This window comes from Manis pentadactyla, chromosome 6, assembly GCF_030020395.1.
Source record: "Manis pentadactyla isolate mManPen7 chromosome 6, mManPen7.hap1, whole genome shotgun sequence".
In the NCBI taxonomy this organism is placed as follows: Eukaryota; Metazoa; Chordata; class Mammalia; order Pholidota; family Manidae; genus Manis; species Manis pentadactyla.
The window spans coordinates 139650596-139670739 of NC_080024.1; the positions used below are offsets into that span (position 1 = coordinate 139650596).

Consider the following 20144-nt stretch of genomic DNA (forward strand, 5'->3'; position numbering starts at 1 on the left):
GAAATGTCTAAAACCAAAAAGTAATGAAATAGAGTAAGTATATCATTTGGAAGTACAGGGGTAATTATAAAGGGAAGTGACCAGAATTCAGAATAAATGCTTCTGGAGACAAAATGTAGGAAAATACTGTTTAGAAATGTCATTTTCTTTCATATTTGATTTTGTTTCATCTATATTCCTGTATTACTTTGATAAATGTAAAACTTTCAAAAGATGTCATGGATCTCTCCACCAGATAGTTGAAATACTTTTAAATGGTCTAGAAAAATACATGAAGATTAGAGGCTACTATGAGTAATTTATAGATTCATTAATTTTTAAAAATTCACCCATCATCTTTCAGCTGCAATTCTTAACTTCCAAACTGTAAACTGGTATTTCCTCCAGGGCTCCAATCTATCATCTTTTACTACCTGGATGCCATATGATTGACTTAAGAGTATAAATTTTCTAATTTTCATACTCAATTTATTATTTAAGAAACATATTGAGATGCCCCTCAGTATTTTCATATTCCTGTCAATGACAATTGCTCTTCCAGTGACCTAAATTCTAAGGCACTTCTCACAGTTGACCAGTCAATAAATTCTATCAATTGTTTTATAACCAGCATGATACAAATCTTTGTGTCATGCTGGTCATAAAACAATTTGTGCCCTAACTTTCTAGAACTTCTTCAAAGGTCTCCTAGCCTTACATTAGTCCTCATATTACATTTAACAGCCATATTAAGGAAATGGCCTTACCAGGATGATGACAGAGTTTAGTAAGATCAGTCAGAAGTGCTGGGGAGACTTCCATTTGAAAAATGTTAGTAGATGCCATGATATAAAAAACTGAAGGTCAGGATAAAAATGTAAATTTGGAAATCATTAACATACAGACAATAACTGAAGCCATGAGAATGAATGAAATCACCCATGGAGGGTTTACCTACAGAGAAGAATGCATAATATTCCCTGGGAATAAATAACATGTGTATAAGGCAATGGTAGATAAAATTTTTAAGTATGTAAATATACTATGATAGCATTAGAATTTCAAAAGATGCATTAAAAATACTGAAAGAATATAAAAAATGCATTGTTTTATATCATAATTGTATTAGAAAAAAGGATTTATGAGCATTTTTTCTTTTGTCTATCCCAAATTTCTTTCTCTAATAAAAAAAACAAAGACAACATTTTTAAAACTCTTAAAGATTGACATTTAAGGAAACCCTTGGCAGCATTCTCAGTTCCCACTACTTCCCATGAAACCCTGATCTCCAAACAACCAGTCTCCTCATTCCTTGCCATTCTCATAGAAGAGCTTTCCCGTCACTGCTGTCCTTAACTGGAATGTCCTCTCCTTCCCATTTGCCTTTCTATATCCCACTCAGTCTGTAAAGTCCAGTCAAGGTCCCTTGTCTTTTCTAAAGATTTCCCCAACCTCCTAGCCACAGCCTTGTTGAAGACCTATAGCACTTGCCTGTACTATTCATTTGACACTATGCACATGGCGCTTTCAAAACATCACCCAGAATAATGCTTTCACATAATACAGGACAACATGTCATCTATTTCTTCTGCCCGAGGAAGCCAACTTCTCTGTCTAAAGAAAAGGAATCTAATACCCTTCATGGAACTCCTGGGTTATAATAACTTAACACTGAAATATTTTACAAACTTTATATACACAATGTCTTTAAAGTGTACATGTTTTTAAGATCTTTCATCTGGATAATCTCTAACATTTAAAAATATTCATTCTTAGTTATTACCAAAAAGATAAGAGATAATAAGTGCTAGCAAGGATGCAGAGAAATGGGAACCCTTGTGCACCGTTGGTAGGAAAGTAACTTGGTGCAGCCACTATGGAAAATAGTATGGAGGTTCCTCAAGAAACTGAAAAACAGAACTACCCTATGATGCAGCAATTCCACTCCTGGGTATATATCCAAAGGAAATGAAATCACTATCTCAAAGAGATATCTGCATCCACATGTTCACCACATTATTCACAGTAGCCAAGACATTGAAATAACCTAAGGGTCCATTAACAGATGAATAAACACACAATGGAGAATTATCAGCCATAATAAAAAAGGAAATCCTGCCATTTGCAACAACACAGATGAACCACAGATGGACATTATGCTGAGTGAAATAAGTCAGAGAGAGAATGACAAATACTGTACGATCTTACTTAAATGTGGAATCTAACAAAGCTGAACTCAAGAAACAGAGAGTAGATTGGTGGTTGCCAGGGGCAAGGGGAAAAAGGAAGATACTGGTTAAAGGGAACAAATTTCCAGTTATAAGACCAGTAAGTTCTGGGGACCTAATATACAACATGGGACTATAGTTAACAATACTGTATTGTATACTTGAAAGTTGCTAAGAGAGATCTTAAAATGTTCTACCACAAAAAAAAAAAGATAATTATGTGAGTTGATGGATGAGTTAACTAACCTTACTGTGGTAAACATTTTGCAATATATACATGTATCAATTCATCACATTTTATACCATAAACTCTTACAATATTACAAGTCAATTACATCTCACTAAAGCTGGAAAAAATCATTCTTAAAAAAAAGGCCAATTTCTGAAAGGGATTAAAGGGAAGTTTCCTATCCTTTGAAAGAAGAATTAGCAAACAAAAGAAAAAAAAATCTAGGATCAAATGGAAGATTTAAATCTGCTGCTTCACTGAGTTAAATGTTTATTTTTTGATATTAAAAAAGTGAATATTCTGTAAGAAATGTAATCAATATTCAAAGACTATCAAAAACACCCTGTCTATTAGCAACCTATAATCCAATAATTAGAAGGAAGAAGTAATAGCTCAAAGATGAAGTTTCTTTGATTTGAGGATAAAAGAGAAAAAGCAAGAGACCAGAAAGTGTCAAAGATGACAGCATCAAAGAAATAAGAAACAGAAATGCGAGTTCTTCATAGACTGAAAGAAAAAGTCTAGGATAGACACCCTTAACAGCAAAATCACAACTCAATTAGATTAAAAAGAATTTTGGACATGTTTTACATATCTGGCCAAATAAGACATTCCATTGATCTTACTGTTTGGGATTATAGTCTTATAGTTGGAAGAGTTCCCTCTACCCTACTCCAGGTTTCTTCTTAATCTAATGAAAAAACAGATATTCATTAGATATGCTTATACTATATATAACAATGGCTGGCAACTTACCCTATCATAATAGGATTTTACAAATTCTATCTCTACCTTATGGTTTTAATTATAGGCAGAAACCACTGCTGAATTATGTTTAATGCACTTTTGTTTACATACCCTAATTTGTACTTTTAAAGCTAAGGCATTTTCAAGGAGTCAATAAATTAGAAATTCATAATTTACTTATTTTATAGAATTCAAATTAGACTGTCATTTATATAGTCTGATGAAGCATAGCATGTTTGTTATATAACATTTTCTATGATTGCTTCACATCTAAATTAATCACTTCAAACCTGTTCAACATAGAGCCTAGATTAAGACCCAAAAATATAGTCACAGTTCTAGGTCTCAAAATTCAACACTCTAAGTTATTAGAATACTGCTAGCTTGAATATCTTACTAAAAGAATGTGATATGGATCTACAGGAAGCTCAAAAATAGAAACCTTATTGTCTGTTTTACTTTGTGATCAAAATAACTTCTCCAAATGGAGTATCTGGCAATTCATAATACCAGCCTAGTTGAATGAAGTCATACAAAAGGTAGAAAAATTGGAAAAGTCATTTTTGCTTATGTATCTTTACAAACTATCTCCTCAATAATAATAGCTGATTAGAAGTCATCTGCCATATGGATAGCAAAATATAATTAAAATCAGTATCTTTCTTTTTCTAAAAAATCTGAATCTAAACTGGAATAATCAGGATGACATCATGATTTTAAAAACAAATACAAAAGTTGTCTCTTTACTACTTCCCTGTATTTGCCCAATGGACAATCCTATATTTTGAAATCCTATTAGTGAGAAAGTAGTCAAATATTACCTCAATTCTTACGCTGAATATAAAGAAGGGGGAAAGACAAATGTCTTAGTATAATCAAAACATTCAGCAAAAATTGTCAGGTGATGTAACACAGTTTTGAAAAGCAGTTCAAACTTTTGGAGAAGCAACCTCCTAAATAATGTTAACACTTCCTGTCTATGCAAGCTAAAAGGAAGATAAAATGCTTAAAAGATCTGGGTTAAAATGACATAAGTATTTTTGGGTGAGGGAGAGGAGATTAGCTTTTCTGACACTTTCTTTGGGAACAATCTCTTAAACCTGAATACAAGAAGGAAAACTGAAAACCTCTCAACATACCAAAGAATAAGGAGCAGCTAAGCTGGCTACTTCAAAATAAAAATCTAAATTAAAAACCTAAAGTTACCAGTATCTCTATAGCTAAATAAACGACCAGTAACTACAGTTTTTAAAATCTGTGACTGAAATTAGGTACAGAAAACAGATTACTGTTAAAATGCCCTTAATTTGCTACTCAATTGGCCTTTAACCAAAATATTGGGCTTTTTAGACTAACTTGAGGATGATTTGGCAAAGAAAAGATGAGAATAAAAATCTACTACATACTATCTGTTCTCCATAAGACAACTCTAATTTCCAATATGGAACAAACATTATTAATGATTCCACTTTCTTTATATTTTTGGGCTTTTTGAAGCTCAATTACATACTTCCAAAAATTTCAATTAGTAACAAATCCTTGCAAGGCAACGATTTTAAAATCACCAAAAGCCAAAGGACAAGATGCTCAAGACTTTAGACAATATCTAAGAAAGAATACAATCAGGGGAAGGCTTTACCAAAGTAGGCAAAGTTCAGAAGGACAGAATTCCTTCCCCGTTGCAATGAATATACTAAAACTTCCGGCAGTTTGGTGACTATCACTGGGTGCAGTAGTAAAACAGAAGGGAAAAGCCTGATACAGAAAGCTGAATGGCCCAAAGAAAACCTAAGTGGTGACAAGAGCCTAAAGGCACATGCAGGTATGCATCTTTTATACTGGATGTGATACACTTACATGGCCCCTGTTGAATCTCTTGGGGACCAACAGTAAAGCAAGTTTAGAACTTCAAATCTTGAGACATCTATAGCAAGATGCTGATTCCATGTGGCTCCAAATATCTTCTGTTTTCCTGGCTCACCTGAAGAGGAAAAAACACTACAGAGGATGTGGGAACTGAATTCTTTATGTAGTTTCTTCTAGAGCAACTGTCTGAAAGGTTTGGCCCAATCCTTTATGAAGTCTGGAGAGGAGACGCTTGAGGGACTAGTGAAAAAAAAAATCCAAATGAAAAGGTGGAGTGAGATATCTAAAGGGGGAATACGAGAGCAAAAGATAATGGTTGTAAGTAAATCAGTTGTTTCTAATCTATAACTGGGAGGAGGCAGAGAAAAGAAAGGGAAAAAATGCACAGATGTTTCTCCCTCCACTCCCTCACCCAATTGCTACTAAAAATTCACAACGTACCTAAAAGTTTTGACTACAGTTAGGGAGTGAGTAAGCAAGAGTACTTGGAAGGTTTAAGCATTTGTCAAGTCTCCCTCCCCTGGCTATGGAGCATTATTAAGCAGCAGGGGGGCCTTTCAGATAATACTTTTTTTCTAAGAAAAGATTCTAGTGGACTACAGCTTGAAGCAATAAAGAGAAAAATTAATTCACTTTATAAAAAATTGAAGTCACAGGACAATATACCATATTGACAAAGTTCATTTAATTGTTTTTCAAAAGGGGAGGAACAGCTTTCATGTAATAAGAAATCAGAACAGTTTCCAAATAATAGAAAATATTTTTAAACTAAGCAACACAATCTGCATGCTTCAACCCCTTAGGATTATCATCCCTAATAATTATTATTATCCCTAGAAAGATAATCTTTAAAAAACTAAGGTTAGCAGAACCAAGTCTGATGTACACTAACACACAAAAGCATAAAAATGTAGTCTATATTAATTTAGATTCATTTTTAATTAACTTCTTAAAAAACCATTTTACCTAAATACTGTATTATTATTCTCCAGTAATAATAGCCTAAGATGTAAAGCAATTTTCTTTCCAAATATATTCCATTTTAACCAGAGTGTACTTGAACTATATCTGGCAAAAAGACCAGAATTTTTCTGAAAAACATGATTGGAGAACTAATTGGATCCTTACCTGACGTGGCTGTTCATTCATTCGTTGTGGGTCTGATTTCACTTTATTACTCGGATGATTTGTGACTTTGGTTACTGGTTGTTTGAAAATTGATGCTGTTTGTCTAATTGGCAATGTTGTATTCAGGTCTGGTTTACCCTGTGGATATAAGTGTTTTTTCATTAATAAATATTACATGTAAATCAGATTTTCCAGACTTCTCAATCTCAGCATTTTGAACATTCTACAGTACATTTTAAGCACTTTCTTATGTAATATGTACATGAAGTTTTCTCATAGTAAAATGATTTTGTATACTTCTAAATATAAGAGAACTCCCTATATAAAATTCACAATTAATTTGATTAAGACACTAAGGATTTTAAAATGAATGGATATGTTTAAGGTTGTATTATACCAAAGGAAGGAGACCTTTCAGGACAACAATCAGGACAGCAATCATTTCCACATTCTGAGAATGAAGGAAGTAATGGCATAGTTGGCCATTAAAAATAGTCAACTTGATCAGCTATTTGAAGGCCAGGCTTGCATAAAACCAGGTGACCCTTTTAACTAAAAAAATGATAATTAGAAACAGCAGTTTTAATTTCAGCAAACAGAACTCAATCTAGAAAAATGTAATAAAATATAGAAATATTCCTTATTTTTTGTACCACGTTTAATACTTTTCAAGGAGAGATATAAAATTGAAACTTAAAAGCCAATCAACACCCTTATCTACTTTTAATCAACCAGTAAATAAAATGTAAGATGTGTTCTAGTGAAGTCAAAATGTGGCATAGAATTACTATTAAATTTGCAGTATTCTAAGGGTGGACAGTGGGAGGCAGAGAAACAAAGAAAAAGAACAAAACATGACTTAATCATTGTGCATTCTGATTCTGGCAAAAAATATAAAAGGTCATATATATCTGAAAACAATATGCATCTGATATTTTTTATACAGAAATGTACTTGAAAAATCTAGCTAGTCAGTAAACTTTTATCTTTACAACAATCTCCAGAAAAAAATTGTAACATCAACTTCCCGACTCCAAAACAGTGGTTCGCAGACTTGAGTGTGCATCGGAATCACCCAGGGGATTTATTAAAACAAAACACTGGGCCCCACTCCCAGAGATTCTGCTACAAGAGGTCTGAAGCAGGGCCCAGCAATTTGCATTTCCATTAAGGTCTCAGGTGACCCTGATGTGGTTGATCAAGGGACCACACTTGGAGAACCACTGCTCTAAAAAAAAAAAGGGCACATTGGTGGCAGGTGGACCAGCTCCAACCTAGAGATGTTTTTTGTTCCAGTTTTGGTAGCTTTAAGAAATTAAGCCAACTTCTACAAGTCTAGAGACTTCACATAAAATCTGGAATTCTATCTTCTCTTAAAAATGCAAAGATCTAGAAATATCAGACTTGACTTGGCCACAATAAGCCATGACTGATTAGTACCATCTGCCCATGAGAGGTCTCAAGGCTTCTCCTTTTGTGGAGTTCCCCAACAACTCACAATTGTGCTACTTGAATCCTGTAGGTACTGCATTTGTCTGTCACCTTTGCTTAAAGAATACTAGCAATGTCTAGAAAGGTAAACATCACAATAAAATAACCTGGCAATTACTGCAATTAGAGTATTATTGGACCACCATAAATGTGCCTCGACCACCACCAACCCCCTCCCCCCTCATCTGTCTGCACAGGGCATGCTTGTCATTCTTCATCTCACTCGCTTTTCTTCCAGTGTATGTGCTTATCTTTAAGGGATACACTCATCTTAAATAACTCTTAACAATCCTGTTTCTCAGGCTTTTGGCCTTATCTTCGGATTTTCAAGAAGACATCTGATTTAGAAGTGTGCATGCTTGGTTGACAGACTGCAGATAACCACTTAGGATGTCACCTCTAAAAAGTGAGGCCCAAGAATGAGGTATTTCTAAAGCCCTCCTGGTAATTTTGTGATGGAGACACAGGTTTGGACACCTCTGATTTATGACATCTAGACAGCATCCTGAATTCCTAAGTGAAGCCACCCAATCTACAGTCAACATTCAATCCTGAATAAGTTTAACACATAAATGCTTAGAGAGAACTTTGCCCATCACTGGTTATAATTAGTATGTGCCAATCACTAAACAACACGTTTGGTCTCTGACGTTTCTGTTCTTTAATAAAGAACAATATATACACTGCTGTTATTAGAACAAAGATAGCATTAGTAGACACAGTAATATATTGCAACTGTTTGTATTAACAAACACAGTTGAGCCTGTAAGGTTCTCATTGTTACAAAGGATGACTGGAGGCAGCAGGTACTAAACTACCCTAAACGAGGAATCCTGAATCCAAAGACCAGAAGGAAGCATGGAAGACAAAAAAAAAAAAAAAACTATTGGTTCAACAATGGTAAGATGATACTTATCAACTTATATTTTGGTGCAATAAATAAAAATTAGAAGAGCTGGCTAGAAATATTCAAAATACACAATTAGCTTCCATTATCTAACAATGAGACTATTCATTCCCCACTGGCAAAGAATGATTATTCAAAAGTGGGCTGCATTACTTTTCTCTTGATCTCATTTGGGTTATAATTTTTTCTTCTTTTAAATGGCCTGAAAGCTCTGAGGACAGAATTTTTTAGTAATTTATTTTGTATTTCAAAGTAGTATCATGTAGGTTAATCTGAAAAGCTGGACTAACTGGTTTTCCCAGTAACTGTCACAAAAACTGCAAATTTTATTAGCACTCTTTCCTGAAGACTGCCAAAAAAATCAGTTAATTAATGTACAGTTGTGCTTCTGATTTTCCTAAATAACTACCAATCTGCTATAAAGTTAGGAGCTATAAAGCAAATACTTCTTTATAGGACAAGATTAAAGCTATATTTGAAGTTATTTCCTTTCCATGTAAGAAAAAGTGAAGAAGTTCCTTATAAAATGAAACTGGCAAACACATTCTAATACTTGAACTAAAAGTTTCCAACCTTTGGTAAATCTTCTTACTACACAGGCTAGCCCTTAAATCAAAAAGTAATGTATTTTATAAAAATGTGTATATTAGGCTGGACATATTCAAATAAGCCAAATAATTCTTGAGGGTTTATTCTATCCCCTGGGAGGTGCTGGGAGGAATACAAAAATATATCTTTTTTAAACATTTACTTCATCTTTTTCCGATAATTATCTGGGATATCTGTTAGTATACCCAGAAAGGACAAATATGTGATAAAAATTAATTTTTAAAAATAAAAAAGACAAAGAGAAAGCAAATTTCCTTTTAAAAAAGTTAATAGCGATTAGTAGGACAGCTGAACATTAAATGTGGATCTGGACTTTCTAGGGGCCTGGGTGAGAAAAGAAACATTAAATTACATAGGTATAATGGTCAGAAAAGAGGAAGCATACCAATTAATGAAGTAAAAATGAGGTCCTGCTTTTAAAACTAGGAAAAATTTTAAGTCACTATCACAACAAATATTAAGCAGATTCAAGTATTTTTTTTTTTTTTCCAATGCCCCTCCATAAAAGCTAAGAGCATAATAATTAAAGGACAACTCAGTGAAGGTGATTCTCAAAGGGACTAAGCCAGGGTGGACTAATTATCATGTAGTCTTTCAGTGACTTGGCTTGACTAAGGCTGTCAAAGAGGATAACTGAAGAGGGAGGTGAAGAGGATGTGTCATAAACCAGTGGTTTTGTTTTTGCATTCCTACCCCCTAACATGTTTTGAAAAAAAAATTCCATCTATACTTTAAAATTGACATAAATAATATTTCTTATTTTAATGTAAATAGTTGCAAAGCATGCACTTACTATTTTAAATATGGACACTTTATAAACTGTAACATTACCTTAAAATATATTTAACAAAATCTAAATATACCCACTAAAACTCAGTGATTATACATCTTACATTCCTTTTTCTCTTTGAATAATTCCATTCCCAGTGACTTCCTATTTTAAACCTGAAAATCTTTAAATGATCATTTACATATTGTAAAATTATTGATTAAAATGTTTTGTGACATAAAGGTCTGAGTAATAAAAAAATAATAAATTTCTTATTTTATTAAAATTATTGGTATGTAACAGACCAAAAATGGTAAATCATACATTTTAATAACTACTAAGTATGAGATAAAATTATATATATTTAAGAATTTATTTAAAAATAACTTCATGGCCTTGGCTGAGTTACTACTAATTGCTAGAATTGAGACAAGTATCACTTCTATTTTTACTTTTTTTTTTTACAGATGTAGCACCAAAAAAATCTTGTTCACATAAATAAGTAGAGTGAGTTTTATTCTTGCACTCAATATTTTAACTTCTTTTGAGTTATGTGTCAAAATACCACATAGTGACCATCAAAAATTTTTTAAATCAACAGCTACAATTACAGTCCTAAATTTTGCAGCAAGCAAAGAATTGTGCTCACAGAAAGACTAACTATTATCAAATCATTCATTTTCTCCTATCAACACCAATTATTTCAGATTGTTCCTTTACTGGAGATCAAACATTTTGTTCTGGGGTAATACGGAAGCCAAGTAAGAAACGTGCTCAGGTGTGTGTGCTCTTCTTCCATAAAATGAGAAAAGGTTGATTAGAGAGGAAAACTGGGGAAAAACAAACCTGCACTTCTCTCTCAGGTACATTCTCAGACCAGCTGAAGAAAAGAGCACATTTGGAAGTTAATGATACAGAAACAATTCCTTTACGATCATTCATGCTGTGTGTACATTGTAAAGCTTTCACATAGCATAGTTTGAACAGCAGGACTTAAATTATATAGTCTAAATACTACTTTTCTCAGCCTGGCTTTGCAATAAAGCAGTATAAAGACAGTTCAGAATTGTACATATTCTATGACAAGAGCTGAGAAAAACAAGGAGCAAAGATTTAACTTTTCTAAAGGCACTTTTCTCATCTGTAAATGAAGTTAACTATTCATAAGACTCTTAGAAAGCAAATGAAAAAAATGCATGTATGAAGCTGCAGCTAATGCAGCTTTCATTAGGTCAATCTTGAATATTATGTGCCTACTTTGTATGCTGAGAGCATGCTGGGTGTATAGTGACTTATGAAACACCAAAAACCCTGCCTCAAAGTTACCTGAAGGTAATCAACAAACTAGGTTTCTGGTTTCCAGTCCTGTTGGCACATAAATTCTGAATAAACAGTAGCCACTTCTGTTATCGCCATCAACATGTTATTGAACAAGCTACTGAAATTTAGAAACTTAACTTATTAAGCTTTCCCAGAAGGAAAGCCATTCCCTGGTTCACACAAAGGTGAGCTTGAGTGATATCTTTAGGTCAAACCAAGATTATCCTCAAAAAGTAATTTCAGATTTGCTCCAGAATATGTACAGTAGCCAACAGCTAAATGCCTTTCCACAAAATCAACAGCCAATACCACCAAGTGCATTACAATCCTTCAGTGTTTTTTATTGAGATAATTCACACACCACAAAATTCAGCATTTAAAGTGTACAATTCGGTGTTTTTTAGTATATTCACACGGTTGTGCAACCTTCAGAGGTTTTTGCAAAGTAAAGATCCATGATTGTGTACAGAAATACACTGAGGAACATGGTAACTCTTTCTTAAAGGAGGTCAATGACATCAAAAATAATAGGTGGGCTACACTGGAGTTCATTAAAAAAGGATATACCTATATTTAATTGAAGAGGTGGAGGATTAAAATCCATCATTGAAAACAATTTTTGAAGAGTTCTGCTTGAATACCTTCCTGGAGCTTCAGTTAGTATGTAATTAAAGGACTTAATGGCAAAGACACTATTGAGTTCCCAAGCAGACACCTGAGCCGCTCTACTCAAACTAAAGCCTCTTAGTATGGGATTATCTCCTTTATGGCTAGGTTGGCACTAGCTGTGTACACACCCTTGTGGAAAGTGTACAGTGTACAGTTATAATGTACATCTCTCCTTGTGGAGAACTGTGGAAATTGTCACACAAATGGTTTTCTGTAGGGCTTAATTCTTACTAATCTACAGTTTAAAAGTCAGGTACTCTTCAGGACTTTATATAAAGCTTAGTGAAAGAGACCTCAGATCATAAACAGAAACCTGGGTAGCTGCAAATAACCCTTGCAAAGCCATACCACAGACAACTACATCCCCCAAATCAACTTTCATTATTAGCCCAGAAGTCAAACCCAGGCCCTCTCAAAGGTTCATATATACATTTAGATACATTTGAAGCACTAACTTTATGATAAACCTAATACACTGAACAGATTATTCTCATCAGCAAGCCTATCTGGCTAAAGATCTGCTCACTTTTTGCTTCCTAGCAATCTTTTTCCCAATCGGTATCTAAACACCTTATATCAAATAAGCCAAAAAAATGGTAACACTGTTGTTAGCTGGAAAGTTGTCTGCGTTTACTAGCTCAATATTATTAGCTGAAGAAAAATAAAAATAAATATTCTTTATTAAGTATATTTCTGTATATTCGACAAGAGAATACTAAGCAGATCTAGTGACCTTTGTGACATCTTACCCTTTCTTCACTCATTAAACAAGCACGGTCCACATAACCACCATCCATCCCTGAATAAATACAACAGCCTCCCTTAACTGGCTCCTGACTTCCACTTTTGCACCTCTACAACATTCTCTACACAGCAACTAACCACATTAATCCCTACAAAGTCCAAAATCAGCATTCCATATCATTCCTTCTGCTAGCTTGCCATGCCCTGCCTCTGATTAGGTTGGAGGTCCTTAACTTCACCTAGTACCCCTCTCTCACTCACCAACTCCAGCCATAATGGCCTACTTTCGGCCCTCATGTGCTAAATGTATCCTGCCTTAGCCATTTTGCACTGGCTATTCTCTCTGCATGAAATGCTTTTCTCTTTATATAGCTGACTCTGTCATTCAGATCTCAGCCCAGAAATCACTCCCTCGGAGAAACCTTTCCTGATCACTCGGCCTAAAATTGCCACCCCATCTCTTACTTCACTGTATAGCACTTAATATTTGTATATTAGTTTGTCATATCACTGGAACATATATGCTCCACAAACACAGAATTTAGAATACCTAAGCAACACAGAATGTGCTGAGAAAAAACTATGTGGAATAAAGGGATGCATAAAGTGCCTATTACAGGTAAGGTCTTGTGTTATCCAGCTCTTAATCCTGAATAGTCTCATTTCCTGCCTTTAACTTCAGGTGCTAAGTGGAAAATATAACTTCATGTAACCTATAATATTCATCACAAAATTAAGCAAAGTCTAGAGTCACCTGTATTATCTGCTTCAAGATTATTGATGAAAGAAATCCCTAGACTTGTTCCATCTATTATTATTTGGCATTAAGTTGTGCTTCTAGTGTATGTGACGGCGTCTTTCTGAGTCACAGTCAGGCCTACACAAGCAACCTATGGGGAACTAATCTGCAGTCTACAGATGGTATTTTGGCAATCATAGTGCTGCTGTTCTATGTAATAAAATAATGAGGAAAAAGAAAAAAGTACAAAGACGTTAGAACTCAGCAGACTTCCAACATGAGATAAGGACATTCAAAAGCAACTACATACCTTGGCAGAAAGCATACCATGTTGCTTTTAGAGAACTATGGTTCAGGAAAAATATGCTCTTCAATTATGAACCTGAAAACTTAGATCTTCTCACTGTAACTAACTTGACACAGTAACTTTTCAGCTGCACAGTTAGGAAAGAAAACAGCCTAAAATTTATCATAGTGGTTCTAGACAGAGGAGACTGGTATGGACAATTAATATCTTGGGGCAAAGTGTAAGGCTAATTAATAGGATGCCAATCAGTAAGCCAGAGAGATGGGACAAATTCTCTCTTGGATGAGTTGCTCAGCACATTTAATTGGCAAGAACAATATCAACTTGGAGATAACACGGATACTCATAAACTTTAATGAGAATTAAGCTTACCCCAAACAGTAAACTATTCTCCCTTAGGGAAGTAAGCAAAAAAGGTTAGCCTCATCTGATTCCTACCATCACCATCTGCTCATTTAAAGTTCTCCAACTGCACAGATATTGCCTGCAAGATATATTAACTCCCTATGAGAATTTATTTTTATTATTTTGCTGAAGATATTAAAACAAGCACCTTGAGATCATTTGGTGGAGTACCCAGGACACAGGCGTACAGAATCCAAGGCAGTGCTTATAATCATCATAGTACTACCATAAACTGAAGTAATTCATAAGAAATGAACAATGGCAGACTAATACAACTGATTCCATTTAAGGATTATGCTCTTTATTTTCAAATGTACCAAATATGTACCAACAGACAAATATGATGAAAAGAACTGAAGCTTTCCAAGGTATTAGCGGGATTGACAACCTAAAAACTAATTTGTTACATATCATATTCATATTGTGAGCAATTTGTAATCTGTCACATTAACAGTGGGGAAACTTGTACTTAATTAGTTTCAAGTTATAAACATTTCAGTGTTATTAAGAGCTAGAAACAAGGAATTCAGTTTAATACTGAAACATAAAAATAAAAGGAATTTCTAGCAACAAAACTAAGATACTTGAGTTCCCTAAACCTACCTTGCACTCAGAATCACTCTGTATCCACCCAGTGTTTCCAATTATATACGTTTAAAGAAACTCAGAACTTTTTAAGAAATTAGCTTCCTTCCTAAAATGTTGAGCATCTTATCTCTGAAACCTTGAGACATCTCTTCTTTAAAAACCCAAACTCTGCATAAATGCCTAAGCAATATTCAGGTTTCTAAACAAAGATTTGCTGTCTTCTTTGTATACTGAGAGGCATAGCTCTAGAACTGTGCTGTCCAATATGGCAGCTACTAGGACTATATGATTATTTAAACTTAAACCAAAAATTCAATTATTTAGTCACACTACCCACATTTCAAATTCTTAAGAGCCACCACATGTGGTTGGTAGTTAAAACATTTCCATCAAGAAATTTCTATTGAATAGTGCTGCTCTGTAACTTCTTTTCAGAAAGCTCTGAGAAAGCTGCTCATGACTTCAAACTCTATGCTGATTTCCAAATCTTTCTCTAGTCTTTTTCCATTAACCAAATGGTGTATTTTCAGTAACCTACTTGATATTTCATCTCCACTTTATCAGCAGGAGAGATGGGGTAGTGGCTGGAGGTAATTATGAAAGTGGCAAATCAATAATGTACAATGTAATCAAGAATGGAATTGATTTTCAGGGTAAGGTTAATACCGAGTTTGAGACAAGCAAGAAAAGGCACTGTGAAAACAGTAGTAAATATTTATCAAAAGATAATGTCCACTGTACCCACCCATCCTAAAATAATCAAAAACCACTTTGCAAAGATCTTCAAAAGATACCTTTCCAACCATAACTAAAGTATTATTCAACCAGCAAACTCATCATTGATATGGAAAATATGTTAAGAATCAGTTTACAAATCAGTATGAGCTATAATTTAGCCTGTTTCAAAATTTGTTAGCTACATTTCTAATTCTTTCAAGATGAGTTTAAAAAGGAAAATCTCAAAACACAATAATGTACTTCAGCAAGGTTTACAACTACATAGCAAATTAGCTTAGATTACTGTTTGTCACTTTAAATCTCCCAGCTTTCTCTATACTTTAATTATAAAATTATATAATAGTTTTAATTAACTAGCCACAAATAGGTTTTCTGCTTTATAAAGATATTCAATGTTGGTGTTACTCCAAAAGAAAGCTTATTTTCTTAAAAGAAAAATTCCATTTTCTGACTGCTTAACTAAAATAAAACCAGATACAAAAAAAAAAGACCATGCCACAAAAAATTTGGATAGAAAACTTCAGAAAACGCTGACAATGAAAAGCACTTCCAAAATAATGTATGGTAAAATAATTTATTCAGTAAACAATTATGACTACTGCACATTTCTGGAATGAGGTAGATATTGTATCAAATAAACATGAAACAAACATTTATTAAGTACCTACTGTGGGCTAGGTTTGGACTACATACACATAGAAAAATGAATAAATAAAAGAGAAAGACAATCCCTGCCCTCATGGAGCTCACAGTCTAGCTGAGGCAGACAAACAATCACAAGTACAACAGCAAAGCACCAGGGAGGCATTACGGAAAAGGGACTGGTTCTGCCTGGAGAATGCAGGGCAGGCTTCACAGAGATGGAGGCAACGGAGCTGGGCCTTGGATGAGGAGATCACCGGACGGAGGGGAAGGGGGGAAGCACATTCCAAGCAGAGGAAACAGCACATGAGCAAGCAGCATCTTGAAAGCACATGCCGCGGAGCAGGATGGCGAGCGGTCCAACGCAGCTAGAGCGTAAAGGTGCACACAAACTGAAGAGATGGGTTAGTTTTTGGTTTTTAGTGAATCATCACTATCAGCAAGTATATCTTCATATTACACTTAGTGTAGCTTAACTGTGGTTCTGCTAACAATAGGGTAGTTTGAAAGCATTGCATTCATTTCACAAATATGTGAGCCCCTTCAATATGTCCCTAGCACTGCAGCTAGAGTTTTAAAAAAAGTTTTAGAAAAACAACTCCTAATTTTCCTCTGTACATTTAAGAAGCAAAATAAACCCAGAATAAAGGTTTTCTTAACCTGAAATCACAGAGCTTTACTGATACTGCATCGTCAAGGTCCTAACTTTTGCTAACTTGAGCTCCTCTGCTCCTACACCTGCCTCTTGTCCTTCTTAACACCTTCCTAACTATCACCCAAAGCAACCCCGTAGTTAAGCAACTGCTGCCTCTCTAAACCAGGTGCCTGACAAGGCCCCTGTGGAAACCAACACAAGGCAACCAATGTGACAGATAAGCAGACAGTGCATTCTGACCCTACCAATTTTTGGAAATTAGAAGTATTATAGACAAACTATTAAGCGAATTCTGAATAAAGAGAAATACGAAGCAGAGAAGCTATAACCTTCAGGAAAAGTAAAACATGTGGAGGAAGCAAGCTTGGGTGCAAGTTTCCTACACTGGCCTCAATGCAACACCAGCTACCACAGTAGTTGGGTGCTCAGGAAGGCACAACGGGGAAAGGAAAGTGACTCACATAAGTCGAATACTTTGTTAGATGTTCTCATATAAATTGCTATGTACTCCTGCAATAATGTTAAGGGAAAGATTTTATTATCTTCATTTTATAAATGAGAAATCTAGGGCCATCAGAGGTGAAGAAAGTTGCCCTTGACTGCCTGCCTGAGCTAATGAGCAGTATAGCCAGTACATCAAACCAAGCCTGCCAGGCTCCAAAGCCATGGCCACTCCACACTGCCTCGCAGTTATAATCACAGCACTCCCAAGGCGCGGGCAGGGTCTATTATCAGTCATATCCCTGCAGAGAAAAGCCCTCGCTTTTCTCTCCACTATTTTCAGTCAGTCGGTGTGAAACAATGGTGGTGGCAATGCATGTATACACATATATCCATAAATTTAGAGGAGGAAAAATAGTTATATTACCCTGGGGTTGGGGGAGCTTTCTGTATAAAGATACTGAGTGCTTTCATACAATTAAATTAGCATCATAATTCAAATGCTACCTGTTTAAATTACTATACAATAAACCATCAACTAAGCAGCTCAGTGAAAAGAAGAGTTAATGAAAAAATCTCCAATCCCAGTATTAGGGTGAGATTATTCCTAAAAGGCATTATCTTCAATATCATCAAGTCAAAATAAAAACTGTCCTTTCTAACATCCTACTACTGAACATTGAAAGGTAAGTATAAACTATGTGGTAAGGATACTTTCCACAGTAAAACTTTGCCTCTATTCAGGCAACAGGAACTATTTAAGGAATAAAAAGGGAGACAATTAACATCAACACAGAAATCCTTTGTAAACAGTCCCAAAGGAACAAAAGTGCTACGTGTGTTGGCCTGGAGATACTGACATGTTTTGTACTGTGCACAATTTACTTACTTACACTAAGTACTGCCAACCACCAGAAAAGTAATCAGATTTCTAAGTCAAAATGTTCTAAAGGGGAAGGAAGAAAAACAAAATGGGACATTCAGACAAAAATTCTAGTGACATAAGATACTTCTTTGGAGAGCTTTTGAAATAGGATACATATGCTCTAAGTAAATTAACCAACCTTATTTTGATTGAGAGGATCATTCCGCAGTCTCTGTTTGTTCTTCTGTAATTTACTAGGCATCATCTTTCCAGTTCTGAAGTCAAAACTGCTGAGGTCAACAGCATTTCCCAGGTACCTTGCCAACTGAGGTTTGCTTCTGAATTTCTTGCCACTTGGACTACAAGAAAGATAACTTAAATTGTACAAAAGACAATAATATTCACCCTAGATCTCTACATAAACCTTTTCCTCATACCTTCCTTTCTTCTCCCAATTGTTATCACATCACAATTTTACATATGTTTATTTTTTTCCAAAGAAATGTTGAAGGTTTAAAGGAACTTCATAACTTCTCTGTAGGAAAAGATAATGTGTCACTTAGTATAACACTCCACTCAGCACATCCCTGAAGCACGTGCAGTTGTCACTTCAGAATAACAATTAACATCAACACAGAAACCCTGTGTTGGTCACTGGTCGCTCACACTCAGCAGCCATCGGCAGGATCCCCACGCAAACTGTACACATAGCACACTATGCACACCGCAAATGCTTTCAATCTTACAAACATTTTTCCTAACTGACTTTTGAATGCTATTTTTTTCTGTAAGTATTACCTACATGGTATGTAGGTAAATCAAATAAACATGAAGCAAACATGGCACACAGTATGTCAGTAGTTATTACAATAAACTGCAGAGCAAAGTCTTCCAAAGTCAACAACCCTTGTTAAAAACACATACAAACACAAACACTTGGATTCCATAAAATATTTAGGCTGTCGATTGGAACTCATCACATTTCCAATAGAAAAAAAATTATTTGAATTTTGACAGTATTTAAATGTTTCCTACTGTAACTACTGAAAGGAGGTAACTAAGACACACATTTGCAAACATGTTTGTATGTTGCTGACAAATCCTGTTAGCCAAACTCCAACCTTTGAGAAGCTTACTGAGAATAATTTACTTCTGGTAAGAAATACTGTCAGGGCTAGAAAACTGCTGAAGTGCAAGAATTATACAGAAGGATAAACTAGCCTTTCCTAAAAGTTTTTCTCCTGTGTGGCACTGATTTCTAAGAAAAAATGTATAGGAAAAGTGCCCCGAAGTCTTATCTAATACATATTCAATGCCAAATGTGCTAGAATAAACTGTTAAAGTCAGCATATGTCACCAGTAGAGAATTGCAAGAATTTCAGAATACCTCTCAAAAAGCCAACATGTCATATTTAGAACTTAACCTTGTGCCATCTGACCACAATAAAAGAAAAATAATTCAACAGAAAGACAAAAGAGAATGTTGGCCAGGAAATCAAGCAATAAAATATTCCCTTGGAACAGCAAAACTTCTCTCTGGGTCCAGTCCAAATCAACACACCCTACTTTGTCACAAATTCTATGGTATTCTGCCACCACCAACTTCAAGACAACTGAAGATCATATCGACATTCTTCTTCCACAATCACATGATGCAGTGTTCCTGAAATACAATTCAAGTTACAGAATGCAAACTACAGATGCCTTTAACCACCAACAAGCAGAATTTAACAAAGTGGACAACACCCAGAACACACCAAGGCAAAGAACACAGGAGAGTATACAAGCAGACCTCAGCTCCACTCTGACCCAGATTTCCAAACATGCTCAGTATCACAAAATAAAATACCACATAACCTTCGATACTTCCAAAAGTTGAATCATCTCTGCCCACTGCAAATTTCCATCCCAAACCTGATTTTGAACTGCCATCTATTGTAGCATCATCATCCACCTAACATCTAATTCTCCAAGCTAGAAAGCCACATCACAAGACTTCAGTGCCCCATTATTCAGCCACATCAATACCAAGTTCTGATTGTTCAGAGACTACTCAACAATAGCTTTAGCTCTCCTTA

At 35.0% G+C, this 20144-nt stretch overlaps 1 protein-coding gene across 2 annotated transcripts in view; it reads right to left on the minus strand.

Moving 5' to 3' along the window:
* The window catches only part of MBD2 (methyl-CpG binding domain protein 2), a 59145-nt gene that overhangs the window by 24387 nt on the left and 14614 nt on the right, over positions 1-20144 (minus strand). Inside the window, exons 2-3 of one of the 2 annotated variants that reach the window (XM_036918575.2) lie at positions 18266-18425; positions 6178-6315 (exon numbers count right to left, since the gene is read on the minus strand). In XM_036918575.2, coding sequence (XP_036774470.2) covers positions 6178-6315; positions 18266-18425 — 298 coding nt within the window. Of the gene's footprint in view, positions 1-6177; positions 6316-16022; positions 16474-18265; positions 18426-20144 lie in introns of those variants that run through there. The other variant, XM_036918576.2, reaches the window with a different exon arrangement.